Here is a 16972-nt window from a genome sequence, read left to right on the forward strand (position 1 = left end):
TTTTTCAAAAAATAATAATAATACATTTTTATATAGGGGTATTTATGTCTTTTAAACACATTTCATTCCTATTCCTTAAACTAACCAAATATTGAAATTACATTGCTAAAGTCTATTCTTTTAGCGAACCAAACAATAGAATACAATTCATATTCTATTCTTTACCTATTCCATTACCTATGAAATACTATTCATATTCCCTTAAAATTCATTTCGTGAACCAATTATGCTGGAATAGTATTCCTATTATATTCCTTTCTTATTCCATTTCTATTGGAATTCTATTTTATTCCCTTTATTTTTATTCTTTGAACCAAACATAACGTTAAACACGGCAACCCAAAACATTTATTTTTAGTGCACACATTTAGATAATAATTGTGTGTTTTTCTCGTCGTCTAGAAATAATTTTAAAACAACCAAAAATAAAAATAAAAACATCAACAAATAAACAAAAATTCGATTTGTTTGTTAGATACTTTATAGTTCAGTTACATAAATTTGAGGTTTTATATTTATAAAAAAATCGTAAATTGATTCTCATGTTTTTTTTTTTTTTTAACAACAAAGTAACTTAACTTTCATTATCAGCATGAAGAGCCTCCACAATAAACAAAGGAGGAACACGAAACCAAGAAATACAATCTTAAATTGGTTCTCATGTTAAGCTTGTTAAGTTATTTTACTCAAAATCAACCCCTCCAAAAGAAAATTGAGTTTTCTATGTTGGATATGTATAGTTGGTATTTTTCTTGTTTAATAAAACATTTACTATTCTAAAACCTAATATAATTCAATTCAGCTTGAGTTACGCATCACAGAGTATAATTTTTACTCAAAAAATATCTTACTCAGATAGGGGGGAAGCTACAGTGGGGCAACTGCCCCCACTCACCCACACCCTCACCCCATATATAGCGCTTATATATATATATATATATATATATATATATATATATATATATATGTATGTATGTATGTATGTATGTATGTACGTATGTACGTACGTACGTATGTGTGTGTGTATGTATATGTGTATGTATATATATGTACATACATACATACATATATGCGTGCGCGCGCGCGCGGTTGTGCGGTTATTTTAGGTGCGTAATTTTCTTCTTAAGGTGTGCGATTTGTATGCTTAAGGTGCGTGAGTGTTGAAACTTAAGGTGAGTGAACCTAAAGCTTAAGATGCGCGATTTTCCTTCTTAAGGTGCGTTGTTTTCCTTCTTAAGGTGCGTGATAGGTATGTTTAAGGTGCGTGAGTTGTACGTTGAAACTTAAGGTGCGCCATTTTAAAATCTTAGGTGTGTGGTTTGTGTACTTAAAGTGCGTCGGCCTAAAGCTTTAGGTAGTGCGCATGATTTTTATGTTTAAGGTGTTTTGTTCGTGTGGCTTAAGGTGCATGATTTGTGTACTTAAGGTGCTCCATTGTAGTGCTTAAGGTGCGTAACTGCACAACCGCACGGGAACCCTTCCCTATATATATATATATATATATATATATATATAGGACATGCTTTAGATATAAATATATAAAAACAAATATTATAAATAATTAATTGAGTTAATACCCAAAATTGTTCTCGACTATAGTGGTTTTTCTCAATTTTGTCCTAAACGACTTTGGCCTCATAAAGTAGTCCCAGACTTTTGTGTTATCGCTCAATATTGTCCTCCGTTAGTTAATCCGTTAAAAGGGTGTTAAGTACAAGGATAATATAGTCATTTCATATTTTGGTCTTCTCTTGGTCTCCTTCTCTTTCCAACAGATTAACCCAATAGCAGCAGCGGTTAAGCGCAGATGGTGGTTCTCCGGCACTTCTTTGTTACTTCAGATGGTGTCCTTTTTCTGGTGGGTCTTCGAAATAAGTAAGAGAAGCAAGGGTTCTCGCCGTCTTCTTCTACGACTCCGTTCGCTATCCTTCACCTGAGTGTGGTTGGTGGGTTACGGTGTTCTTCTCTAGTTCTTCTGCGCTTAACCACGGCTGTTGTTGGGTTAGTCCGTTGGAAGGAGAAGGAGACTAAGAGAATACCAAAATATGAAATGACTATATTATCCTTGTACTTAACACCCTTTTAACGGATTAACTAACGGAGGACAATATTGAGCGATAACACAAAAGTCTGGGACTACTTTATGAGGCCAAAGTCGTTTAGGACAAAATTGAGAAAAACCACTGTAGTCAAGGACAATTTTGGGTATTAACTCATAATTAATTAGTTGGACTAGGTGGTAAATGTGTGTATGATGCTAGGAAAGGTAATGGGTTCAAATCTTTTATAACCTTCCTTTTAAAATATCTTTTTTGTTTCAAACATCTGCCAACTAGTTCAAATAACCTTCCTTTTAAAATATCTTTTTTGTTTCAATATATCTAGTCCAAATAACCTTACTTAATCAGAAAATTCAAGTATTTTATATAGTCGGTAAATTTAGTTAAACAATGAACTATATACCTAATATAAACTGGGTAGCACGAGTCCAGGCCGACTACATGTATAAAATATTAAAACTGTGTGGATCAAATTAGATCTTGCATTAGTAGACAACACAGTAATTAACGACGTAACATTGTATTGCATTAGGATTTAGGCTCATGTTAATGTCTGTGCAATTGCCTAACTATCAGTTCGTATAGTTTACGTAAGAATCAATGACGAAATTAATTACACAATTAGACTTTGATACCGTATTAGCTTATTTTGGACCTCATGTGCACAACTGCTTTTTGATGTGCTTACACCGCCTACTTCTGTTAGACGTTCATCACCATACCACCCCAAATTACATTAACATTTAAAAAAAAAATAGAATACATTAAAGTTAAGTTATTCTTATAAGGAGTTAATGCCATATAGGGTCCTCCGAATATAATGATTTTGTCACGTTTAGTCATAAACTTTCAAATTGACTACCAGTATGGTCTTTTAACTTTTAAATTGTTACCATCCATGGTCCAAGTTTACCATTCATGGTCCTTCAACTTTCAAAATTTAACCAGCCGTGGTCCTCCTAGAAGGACCATGATGGTTAAAATTTGATAGTTGAAGGACCATGGGTGCAGTGGTCTATTTGGACCACGGATGGTAACAATTTAAAAGTTAAAAGGACCACTATAGTGATTAATTTAAAAGTTTAAGACTAAACGTGACAAATTCACTATACTCGAAGGATTTCAGATGGTGTTAACTCTTCTTATAAGTCTCGCTCATAGCGAAACTATAGTGAAATTATGTAAAGATTGTCTACTAAGGAGACTATTTGTTGCGAGATATTTTTTTTTTTTTTTTGAAAACCTTTGTTGCGAGAATTGAATCTAAATTTTTTGAATAAAATAGTTTATCAATCTTTACTGATTCAACCAATAACCCTCGTTAACATATAGTGAAATTTATAGATTGTTGGCTAATTAAGGGATTGTTACTTCTTGTAGTTGTAATACATATATATTCAATATGATTTTGAAGTAAATTTAATCATGCATTATTTAATGTATTGCCCATCCAATAAACTTGTCAACTCTCTAATCTAGATCCATAAAATTGGGTAAGATCATTAATTTATAGCACAAACAAGTAGTAAAAATAAAATTAAAAAAATTTAACACTTTTACAACCCACAATTTTTTTAAAACATATTCAGTTCCTACTACGGTGCTTAGAGTATTGAAGCGTTTGTTTCCCCGGAGTATATGGAGTTTTAGAATACTCACACCCGTACACAAAAGTCAAGCTTACAAAACTCTTAAACCTTGATTTGCGCCCATTTTAATGTGGTTTTGTTAGACTATTGACTTATTAACCACAAGATTTTAAGTTTGAATCACAGTGAGAGCGACCTATGACTTTCTGCTTGGTTTAAGCCAGTAAATTATGAACAACCTAGACTAATTTACCTACTTGTAGCCTTTTGTCAGCTAGGTAACTAGGCGAGATTTATCTTGTACGCACCTGCATATAGTAACTGCGAGTTTTCCTCGTTATAAAAAAAAAATTACTGGCTCGCATGCCAATTTATTTATTTTTATTTCTAACAGTTAGAAGCATATGAAAGATAGTATGTAGTACATACAAAGGCTTTCAGTTAGTTAAGAAACTTGAAAAGTAAGGGATGATGGTGAGTTGAACAATATTAGGTGTGATGGGTGGGCTGAGAGCTACTAGTAGTGAGCCATCAATTATTTAAAAGGCCAAGAAAAATTAATATATAGCAATAGCCTAAAAGTAAGTGGATGAAAGGGACTGAATATAATGTAGAAAGAGTGCAAATTAAAAAGAGAGAAATAAAGAATTAATTGTTAGAAACTGAAACTAATTAATTAAAATACAACAATATATATATACACACATACACATACAGGTGCATATACACATGACTTTGGCAGTTACCAACTCATCTTTCCTTCCCATTTATTCTTTATTGTCATTTAATGAAGCAGACATTGATGGAGTCTCCCTTTTGTTTTCAGCATTCCTTGTAAAATTGTAATCATCAAACAACCAAAAGAACTGAACAGCCAAAGCTGATCCACATGTACTTTTCATTTCTTGTGCATGCCAAACCCTATCCCCCATCCATCCCATGCCAACTTCACTTCCCTTTTACCCTGTCAAAATGCATTAGTGTGAGTTTACAATTTTAGGGTTAATACTAGTTAGGATCCTCTAAGTATAGTTTGGCCACATGTGATTCTTCAACTTTTAAATTTGGTTAATTATTTCAAAGTTAGGAATAGGGCTGGTGGACTGTGGACATGAGACATCATTTAATCTATGGTATCGGAATAGACAAACAATTTTTTAAGTTTAAATTTTTAGTTGAGACGAAAGTCCCAAAACATATGTTTCGATTCAAAAATATTAATTGAGATATTTGAGCTTACACATCAATTAACTGAATTAACTCCGCAAATTACATTGTGGACCATAGATAAATATTCATTTTTATTAGGTTGTATACCAAATAATGAACCTTCAGTACACAAACATATGAACATTCAATGATTAAAAATGAATATTTAGTAATACTAAAAATAAATCTTATGTCAGTTCACCTTACAATGTGAATCATGGTTCATGGTATAATGATTGTATTAATTTGGGTGATGTTACTGCCTAATTAATTTAATTATTGATAAGATATAGTCAATTTACATATATATATATATATATATATATATATATATATATATATATATGTATATATATAAAATTTAGAGTAGTATAATTGTGATAAGATCATGAACCTGGACAGAATGGTGGTTATTAATATTAAGAGCATATATATATATATATATATATATATATATATATAATATAGAGTAGTATAATTGTGATAAGATCATGAACCTGGACAGAAAGGTGGTTATTAATATTAAGAGCATCCTCATCAGCTATGCATTTTACACGGTCTTTGAAGTGCCACTAGGAGAGAGAGGGGGAGGAAGAATAAGGAAAAAGAGAACAAAAAAAGGAGCACTAACGAAAAAAAAAAAACAAAACAAAACAAAAAAAGAACGCGCTAGCCGGCCCGGGCGCATGCTGTGTAGGTCATGCTTACCTGCACAGCCTCTCTTTTCCCTTTTCTCTCTTTTGGCGGTCCTAAGCACCACGATTTTTCTCTCTCCTCCACATAAGTCATGTTGTCCTAAAAAATCGTGAAAAAATCACTGATGTAGATGCTCTAAGATAATATAGTTTGAAGTCTCATATTCTCACCACCATAAACACAATGCCAGAGAAGAAAAGCTTATTCAAAATAACTATAAAATCATTCTAAAATCCCTTGAAAGATGCTTGAAGTTTTATTGTGAGCATTTAAACTTCATCGTTCCATTAAGATTAAGCTCGTATATATTCGACCCTTCTGTGGAACCTATGTGAACAAAGAAAATTGAATTATATATATTGAAATTCAAAATTCTAGTTACAAGTAGTATCTATGTAGTCCTCTGATTCTTCGCTTAGATGCCTTGAATACTCCACTGTAGGGCCTCCGAAATTCAAGTAATTTGATTTTCAAACAAGAGCTCATATGTTTGGTGTTTGTTCTTCATTGAAGTGTCTCCGAACTTAAATCAAGAGTCATGGAGGAATTTTAGAAGTATTTTATTTTCAAGACTTCCCTGATATTTTCAAGATGTTCCTATAATCATTTCTAAGATAAATGATGACTCTTTTTTTTTGTAGTTGTAGGATAATAACAGTTTTGATAAGTTCAAACTCTTTTAATATTATCTAATTAAATAAATTGGACAATATCAATATTATTCAAAATATACTCGAATATTTAATATTATCTTTTTCAAATTTTCAATGTCAACAACGTAAACTCATATATCTATCTTTTTGAAGACTGGCCATTTGATATACAAAAGCCCTTCAATAGAGATTAAGTTACTTATAAGCCTTTGAACTACTCACAAGTTTTTTACTTATAAGCCTTTGAACTACTCAGAAGTTTTATACTTACATAGATGTTGATTATATAAATTCAATTTTCTCATTTACAAATAATGTATTTGGATGAGAGTAGACAAAAGGTGTTGAGTAACGTATAATGTGTTGATGAATATAATACGCATTTCTCTCACACGCACTCATGGGAGAACAAAAACAAATTTTTGCAAAGAGGGAAAAAACTAGATTAAAAGGTACCCCATCACGGGCCCCCTTTTCGTGTATGAAAGGCAAGCATGGGCAGTGACCACCTACGCAAAGTATAGCAGTACTACTTCAACAAATTGAAGTAGATCAGATCACCACCGTACATTGACAAAACACATCAACAACAAACCCATCAAAATTCAATGAATAACCTATTAACTTCATAGTTAAAACTTAACTCGGAGATCATCTTTCACCTAATATATATGTATGTGAGTTTCAAGTATTCACCTAGCTAAAGTGATTGGACAAAAATTCCAGACTCTTTTCGAAAATTCAGTATCAGTCTTTTTAGTTTGGACCGATCAATTATAAATCAGATAGGTTGATTTTGATTTGAGCTGATCGACAATCAGGGCAACTATGGACTAGTTAGGTTGATCTGGTAATGGTGAATGTAATGTTTAGACAATTGAGTAAAGAAGTAAAAATAAAAACTAATAGTAATTAATTATTTCAATAATAATAATAATAAGTTTAGAATGATAACAAATAATAATCAAGATAAATTTGATGTTGGGTGATGGATCACAAACAATCAATTAAAATTTAAAACAAATAATTCAATATCACTATGTGTATTATCTGTTTCAGTAATGACAGTCCACCAAAGCCGGGGTGGAAAACGCAAGATTATTTTGTAACTTTGTTTCTTGATCACCGTCATCATCCTCTTCTAGTGGAGCCGGCAGGTTAAGATCGAGCGTGAAAACGCCACCTGTCGGCGCCGCCTTCTCTCGACCGTCCGATGATTCACAAACGTGGGTCGTTCCGCCGTCGCTGCTCACCGAGAGCAGCTTCGTCGGAATGATAGTAGGCGGCGGCCGGTGTCTTCTCATGTGACCTCCCAGAGCTTGCCCCGACGAGAACTCCGACCCGCAGATCGAACACTCGTGAATCTTGGCCTTCCCGCCGCCATTGCTGAAAACCCCGGCGGCGGAAAGCGGCCAACTTTGTTTTTCATGGTCCGCCGGCGCCGCCGCAGGCGGCGGCGGCGGCGATTTTTTCTGATCGTCTCCCGCCGTGATCTTAGGTTTCTTGTGGCTGGCTCTATGCCCACCAAGAGCTTGAAACGACGGGAAAGTTCGGGTACAAGTTTTGCACTGATAGACGAATAAATCGCCGCCACCCTTGGCGGCGCCGCCGCCCATTTCGTCGACTTTCCGGCCGCCACTAACGCTCTCTACTTGACGGCATCCGCCGCCGCCGCCGCTTGCCAAAAGAATCAGACAATTCGCCATGTCCTCATCCTCATCGGTGGATATCTGGCTAGTGGAAGTCGCCGGAGATTGAGCGGAGGAGGAATAGAAAACAGCACCACCACCGCCGCCGCCATCCCCGCCGCCGCTAGAACAGCTCGAGTCAGCCGGCGACAACCCCCTCGGACGTTTAGTACGCTTTCCTTTCACCAACACCATCTGATAATCGGAATATTCTTGAGAGATTTCCATAACAATAGTGCCTAAAAACAGCCAAAAAGTAAAGTGAAGATCGATGATCAGAGCAGCCTTGAAAGATATAAGAATTTGAGAGCCGGGGTGGGACACTGAAGAGTGTTGTCACATATATATATATATACCAACCATATAACTTAAAGTAAAAAATGTTCTGGATTAAAATTAGTATTCTCGTGATCTGAATAATTTCTTTAATAAAATTAAAAGAAAAAATTCGAACCCTCGTTTTTTATAATATCTTTTAAAATTTTTTACTCGGTATAACGTAACACGCGTCATTTGAACTTACAGAAAACGGGATCGAAATCGTGATGGATCATACCTAAAAGGAGAAAGTGTAGCCACAAGTGTTTGCTTGCGTTAGGTACTTAGGAAAGGTGTCTTTAACTAATATTCCTCACTCTCTTTAACCACATACACTTAGCCTAGCAAGACTAGCAAGCCAAGCAACTTGAGTTTCAATTAAACTTTTAATTTGGGGAATTGAATTTCATTGGTGTGTTTCTTGCTCATCCCTCTATAAGCAAGGCATGAGTGTTGGGAAAACTATTAATAAGGTATGCCTTCAAGGGTGGCAAAGAATTATATATATATCAACTTGTGAATACCATGTATGGAGACCAGATTTTACTTTGCAATGTATGTAAAAATAAAATTAAAAAATTAAAAATAAAACAAAATTTATTTTGAAAATATAATACTTTCTATCAGGTACCATGAATTCAGACAAAAAATAAAAAATAAAAATTATACATATATATGCGTTAAGTGATTAGTACTAATTAGAGCCTAATAATATCTTGATCGAAGTGAAGCCTATGGTTAAGGGTGCCGCATGCAGTGTTACTAGTAGAATAAATCTCGTTTTGTGATCTTAGTCAGCAAAAAATTTTAAGGAGGTAAATTAAGTCAAATAAAAAAAAAGTCAATAAACTGCTTCCGATTTGGGAGTCGAACTTGTAATATTATTAACCAACCAACTTGATTAAATTGCCCCCAATTCTTTTAGTTTTTTGGAGAAATAGAAAAATGCAAAATCGAAAATGCTTTTATTTGTACATTTCTTTAATTTAAAAACATAGAAAGGGGAATAAGGAGATTGAAGTGAATATATATGGTTTAAATGGTTCTTTCGATTTTTATTAGAACAATGTGTATGTAATAAATTTATTACAATTAAAATATCAACTGATCAATGAATATGTTCAATAAAATCTAAAGACTAACGGATAAATATCACTAAGAGTGTAATAAGAGTGACTCATAGTTTTAGCCACCTCAAGGTTCTTGCCACTAACTCGATGTATTAAGTCTAGTTAAATGGTCCTATTAATTAATTATATTTAAAAAAATACATTAAATAGGATGTATATTATTGGGGGAGTTGGGAGTGATATTATTCTTTAATTTCAGTACTAGAGAGAGTAGTAGATAGAGGAGGTGACTAGAGATATGGAAGGATGGTTGGTCCATGGATGTAACCTTTGAAAAGGCCATTTCTATATGGTTTTTCTGATCTTTTATTTATTTAATATATATTATTGAATTGGTAACAATAATAATAAATTTCCAGCTAAAGTCACGAATAAACGCAGCCATTAAAGCAAGAGGATTGCACGTTAAAGGCATGCTCCACCTCACACAATGTCTTCTTAAACTTAAAGAAAAGTACTTATTTTCATAGAGAGAGATGCAAGTATGATCAAGTGAGGCAAACCACCAAGATTCTTTTTGGCTTTCAAGCAAACCTTTTACCCTTTTAATACCATTCAAGTAAATAAAGATGGATTAAATTTGACACGGTTTTTATAAAGGAGGTGTTTGGTAAATAGTTGTTAACTGGTTGAGTTAATAGATAGGTTTAACTAGTTGATAATATTAGCTGATTGTAGAAAGATATTTGGTAAGTTAGTTATTAGTTGATAGCTGATTACATGCAAAATCATTTGACTTTCTCAAAAAGTTAATCCAAAAAAACCTTTTGAATTTTAGCATTTTGGAGCAAAAATTTGTTACAAAAAGTTAATTAATCAAAAACTCATATTGACTGTTTAACCAACTCAAACAGCTAATAGTAGTCAAAAAAATAAAAATTAACTAATAAGCTAATTATGTTACCAAACAGGGCCAAAACCTTCCGTGTATATATGTCATTGTATCTTGCCCAACCATTTTCTTACACAAGAATAATATAAGTTATATAACTGTTGAAAAGACACTGTGCGGGTCTGCTACTATAAATAATATAAAGGATATTGCTCTCTTCTTCTTTGCACAGAGGCGAAATTCCCTCACTCCAAGGACCCCCACACTCCGTATGATAAGATAGTAAATGGATAAATCAACAGTCTTTCAGGTGGAAGGATTATTGTTTGGTGTTCACAACAAGTCTACATTAAGTATGTAACTCTCACACTGCAACTGTCAGGTCTTGATTATGTTTATAGTGACAGATGCAATGCATTTTTTATATTAATAATATTATTATTTGTATCCACATATATGATATATGATATATGACAACATCAAAATTTTGAAAAGTGGAATACCAAACAAATTGAAATATGAACAATGTATTGTGATCTGTGAACTATTTTGGATGAGAGGTGGGATATGGAGTAGGGACACTAGTAGTTTGCTGTCAAGTGGGCAGGGTGAGAGGTGATGAGCACCACGTACCATACAGCTTCTTGTCATGGACACTACTTTCTGACTTGTGACCAAGCTACCATTCTTAGTTTTTCCCTACCTTCTTTTTATCCCTACATGCATAATTAATAATTTTTTTTAAAAAAAAAAAAAATTAACCCTAATCTAGAAATTAAAGTCTCCACCGCTCCATCTCTAAGATCTAGTAGAGTAAATTTTGTGGTATTCACTAACAATTTATATATATTAGCAGTAAAAGTTTAACTATCATATACAGGAGCACTATAGTTGTTAATGTTGCTAAAGCTTACTTCACTTTGACATTTGTACCACTAAGTTATGTCATGTGGAGTGTGGACTCCTTGCATAATTAATCATCGCTCTCACTTAAATTAAGAACTGACAAATTAAAAGAGGTTATTTACAATTTTTTGGCCTACGGGTGAGTTGGTATGATAGTTGACTTTATAACAAAAAAGTTTCAAGTTCGATCAACTATTTGATAGATGACAATTTAATTGAATAGAATAATATAACATTGTGTAAAATATTCAGGACAAATGGATGTCCATTACTATATAGTGTAATGACACCGTTGTTACCATACAAATAGGTGGTCACTTGATGAAATCCAGTGGGGCATTGATTCTTGGGCTCTACCTTGTAGAGAATCATAGGAAAAAAAAAATCAGGACAAAGTAAAATAATATTTTTTTAAGTGGCTTAATTTACGAGTTTTTTGCATTTTTAGTCTCACGACTATAGTGGCACTTGTAGGATTGGTCCACGACTTTCAAACTTTGCAATTTTGGTCCATGACTATTGTTTTTGTTGCAAAAATGGTCCTTCCGGCGCCAGAAAACAAAAACCGGCGGATTTTCCGGCAATTTTTCGCCGGAAAAAAAATTGACATATTTTTAGTCAATTTCTCGTCAGAAAAAAAATTCCCCTTTCAAGTAGGATTAAAATTGACATTTCTAAAAAATTAATTTAGTTTACTTTTTATTCAAAATTGACATTTCTAAAAAATTCCCGTTTGTGTTGGCAGATGTTACTACTGGGCAAAATTATTCAAATATTATTTGTACTTTTTAGTTTAAATTTAATCTTAATAATATTATTTTTTGTTGATCTTGAATTTGTATTAATAATTTTTAATTTGTACTTAATTAGTTAAGAATTTAAATTTAAATGAAAAAGTAAAAATAATTTTTAATTTTTATTTAATTTTACTAAGATTAACTTGGCTACGTGTGCTTTTAAAAATGAATTAGTTTTAACTTTAATTAGTTTACCAAAATAAAAAATAATTAAATTGACTACATATGTTTTTAGAAATGAATTTGTTTTAACTTAAATTAATTGTTTAGAAATGTCAATTTTAATCCTACTTGAAAGGAGAATTTTTTTCTAGCGAGAAGTTGATGAAAAATATGTCGATTTTTTTTCCCGGCGAAAAATTGTCGGAAAATTCGCCGGTTTTTGTTTTCCGGCGCCGGAAAGACCATTTTTGCAACAAAAACAATAGTCATGGACCAAAATTGCAAAGTTTGAAAGTCGTTGACTAATCCTACAAGTGCCACTATAGTCGTAGGACTAAAAATGCAAAAAACTCCTTAATTTACTATCTGATAGTGACCTGTTTTCACTTCATTTACTGACCGAATTAAAGTGTGAAACCGTTTTCTTTTTTCTCTTTTTGCTCGAAAAAAATATTTAAAACAATAATAATAAATTTAAAACTTTTTTTTAAATAAAACTTTTATGCACTAGGTATTAATGTGTTATCAAATACCAATATTTTCAATCACTAAACTGTACGTTTGACAATTAGAAAATTTAAACAACTTTAAACAAATCAAAATTTTAGTGCATTTATTTTAAAAATATATATATATTACACGTTACATATTCAATATATATACACACACACAGACAGTGGAGGGTTCAAGTAGCATGCCCTAATTAACAAGTGAGGATTGATATGATTTTGGATAAATCAACAATTGAAAATCGCTAAAAATAAGAGGAAAAAAAGCATAATTAATTTTATAAATATTATTAATTTGAAAGTTTACAATAATTATAAAATTGATCCATATTTTTTTATTATTATTAAAACATCAACTATTGATAAACTATTATGGACGTTTAAAATCAATTCTCATTTTTTTCAGGACTGTCATCTGAACGTACCCTAGAGAGAGATACACAGAGAGTAACATTTCAATTGTTAGGTGTTTTAGGACATGCAACTCTGTATATATACATTTCAAATTTATACATATTTATGGAAAAGGTAACTACCATTTAAAACTCTTGCCCAAACTATTTTACCATTTAAATATAGTGGATTTTTAATTTGCAGTGTGCATATAGACTGATAGGGTGATGTAGCTGTACTGCTGTAGGGAGTAGTAGTAGTAGTAAATTAGTAATTAAGACATCAAGTCGTTAAAAACGAAACAAAAAGCGCTCGAAAAGAAGTGAAAATGACAATTTTAATAATAATAATAATAATAATTTGATCAAAAAATAATAATCTATATTTACCATCTAAATTTATTATGGTATAATTAAACATTGAGAATTCCTTCTTATGATGATTTTTTTTTTCACTTCAAATAATATCAATTGCCAATTCACTTCCTTTTATTACTTTTGAAAAATTTTAGAAATAAATGGATTAATATTTTTCGTTATTTAAATTTTATATTTTTATATAATCAATTAAGGAAATTGATAATACACCTATTAAGTCCATCATAATTAAAGGATATTTAAAAAATTATGATAATTGTTCCAATTCACAGATTATTACGCTAATTCACAAATTATTGTGTCCATACAATTATGCAAATTATTCAAATTCACAGATTATTACACGTAAAGTTATGCTAATAGTTACTTTTGAATAAAATCTTTAACTATAGTAATTAAGAAATTAATTCACACATTATACTTTTATTAAATTGTTTTTATACTTGCCAAAATATAGCTTGCCATACTATAGATTTTATGTAATCAATTAAGGAATTAAAATTAGTGGTACACATATTACAACATAATTAAAGGAGGTTAAAGGTGCACATATTACATCAATAATTAAACAAAATTAAACTTACACGTATTATATATGCTATCTATACTATATATAAAAGTAAAATCCCCCTATTTCATTTTTCCCGTCCAAGCTTTTGTAGTCAATTAATTAAATATTTTATTGGTCAAATAATTAATAAAGCTTATTTGGTAAGAAAATGTAAAATGGAAATTAAATAATATCTATTAATTGGTAATATCGTTGTTATATTCACGTATCAACACTATTAATAAAAGTGAAATCATTTATCGGAAAAGGAAAATGATATTACTAATTGACTAAAAATTATTTTAAAACTTTAATAAAAAATAATTATACTTTCCTTTTAAAACTTTAATTTATTTAAACTTTAAAAAAATTAATTTGACATGGGTTGTTAGATTTTTATAGTAATCAAAATTAATTCATTCAAATATGGTGGAGAAAGATAAAACTAAATGCAATATGGTGAAAATGAATATACTTAAAGTATAAAAGTATAATTACACATATATAAGTGTAATTGACTAATAATAATTAGCTAATAATTATTATGGTAATTAAGCTAAACATTGATCGTTGAATTTATTTTTATAATAACCATAATTAAATTATTTTCTCATTTTTCCTATATTTATTTTAGTAATAATATAATTACATAAGTCATATTACTTATAGATCTTCTTAAGATAATTGTAGACAAACAAATCATATATTATTCAATTAATTGAGTAATACTTTTGCACTAATCTTATAATCAAATAAATGTACACGTTCAATATTAGAATTTTTTATAATTTCATCTTTATTTTTATTATCTCAATATATAATTTAAAAAAATTATCCATGCATCGCACGGGTAATTGGACAATTATTTGTTATAATTCAAGCAAGAAAAACATCATAAAACATAATCGATCCAACCAATTTCATCAATTGCGCTATATAATATTCAATGTTATAATTTATATAATTGTATATCGATACAAATATTCTTAAAATATTATAACAAATCCATTCCGTGCAACGCACGGGCGAAAATACTAGTAATAATAATAATAATAATAATAATAATAATAATAATAATATTATTATTATTATTATTATTATTATTATTATTATTATTATTATGTGCTCAATATCAATTCTCAACTAAAAGTCTAAATTGATATTTGGATTGCACATTTATGTTTATATATTATATGCTCAACACGTCCCTTACATGTGTAGGCCAATTATGTTTTGATAGGCTCTAAGCAAGACGTGGACCATAACCTCTTTTTTATCGATTGACGCGGAGATATGAACCTATAACCTATGACATGGAGTTAGCTATGATACCAAATTAAAGCATGTGTTTCATCTCAACTAAAAATTTAAGCTGATAATTGGTTTGTACATTTATATTTATATATTATATATGTTGAACAGAAAGGGTCAACTCTCAGTAAGTAAATTACACAAAATAGAGTTAATTACCGATTTGGTCCCTCGACTATTGGGATTTCACCATTTTGGTTCTCGACAATTTTTCTTGCCCAATTAAGTCCTCGACTTTGAAAAAATTAACCAATTTGGTCCTCCGTTTATTTTGGTGTTAAACAACCGTTAAATCAGGACCAAATTGGTGAAATTTAAATAGTCAAGGGACCATTTCGGTAATTAATTTTGATTGAAATGGTCCCTTGACTATAGTGAAATTACCAATTTGGTCCCGATTTAACGGATATCAAATGGTAAAATAAACGGGAGGACTAAATTGATTAATTTTTTCAAAGTCGAAGACTTAATTGGACAAGAAAAATTGTCGAGGACCAAATCGGTAATTAACTCACACAAAATATATTGTGGGATCTGAAATTATGAATTGCACACAGTTAAAGTTAAGGACGTGCAACTGAAGTCTCCGGTCGACAACAAGAGGATTGGATTATGGATACGAAGATATCATCATCCTGGTCGAAAACCAACCAATTTTTTAAGAGTAATTAAAAATAAAGACAATTATTTTTTTTTCAAATTTTTAAAATAGTTTAAAATTTAGTTTTAAAAAAATCAGTTTTTAACTTAAAATTTTAATCAATTTTCCAAAGTTAAAAATCAGAACTTTTCTAGCAATGATCAATAATTTTTATTTATTTATTTATTGGATCAAATAGGGAGGGGGAAAATTTATTATTATTTTTTTTAGCATCAAGATATCACGATATAATGAAAACAATTATAATTCTTAATATTATGAACAAACGTTTTTGTATAGGTTAGGTTTAGTTCCATGATAATATTTAAGAAATTAAGTTTTTTATTGTCGTACTTTTAAACATTAAAAGAAATAAAATAAAATGCCACCTAAATTTATACTATCTCACAAGAAGAAACAAAGAGAAGAAGATAGAGTGAGAGAAGAAGGTTCGCAAAATGGCACTGAAGTCAGAAGTTTAGTTACATGACAGCAAATTGTTGGTGTAACAAATTATTAAGGTTTGTTATTACTTTAGTCGTGTAAACCACGTTTTATTATATACAAATAAAAATAAAATTATTTAACTTAACTTTTTGAGACAATGGGCGAGCGGACTACTAATACATTTATAAAATTGATTTTTTTTTTTTACTCTTACAAAGACTGCATTATGTGCATATGGATCAGTCTCACGATGGTGTCTAAAAATTTAGACGCAGTATCGTTTAATTTATTATATCGTGTCCCTTCCTTCTTCCTGTTGGATATTTATACACTTTGTAAATATTTAATGTTTTTAATTATACCAACAATAACTCTCAATTGTAACCCAATGGGTTCCTCATAGGGGTGGACGTTTCGGATTTCGGTTCGGTTTTTTTTTTTTTTTTTCGTTTTCAGTTTTAAAAAATTTAAACCATTCGGTTTAACATTAGACTACGGTTCGGTTCGGTTTCAATTCGAATTTAATTCGGTTCAGTTTAAGTCCCCAAATTTCAGTGTTTCCTAATTTTTCGAATATACTATCACATTATCCATATCCAAAATCTAAACATTATATAACAAAATAAAAGTCCAAACATACTAGTAAGTACTAATTTTGAGGTAAAGAACAATTGTAGCAAACAACAAAAGCGCAAAGTAGATAAC

General features: G+C 30.9%; 1 protein-coding gene across 1 annotated transcript; it reads right to left on the bottom strand.

The window, feature by feature from the left end:
- Positions 1 to 7126: 7126 nt before the first annotated feature.
- Positions 7127 to 8203, bottom strand: LOC116004990 (zinc finger protein ZAT5-like). The gene has a single exon (XM_031245197.1). The coding sequence runs from the start codon at positions 8121 to 8123 to the stop codon at positions 7263 to 7265; it is 861 nt and encodes a 286-aa protein (XP_031101057.1). The 5' UTR covers positions 8124 to 8203; the 3' UTR covers positions 7127 to 7262.
- Between the last annotated feature and the right edge of the window lie 8769 nt (positions 8204 to 16972).

Source organism: Ipomoea triloba, chromosome 14 (assembly GCF_003576645.1).
Source record: "Ipomoea triloba cultivar NCNSP0323 chromosome 14, ASM357664v1".
Taxonomy (NCBI): domain Eukaryota; kingdom Viridiplantae; phylum Streptophyta; class Magnoliopsida; order Solanales; family Convolvulaceae; genus Ipomoea; species Ipomoea triloba.

Coding starts and splice junctions, on each gene's coding strand:
- LOC116004990 (XM_031245197.1), bottom strand. CDS start 8,123: ATGGAAATCTCTCAAGAATATTCCGATTATCAGATGGTGTTGGTGAAA.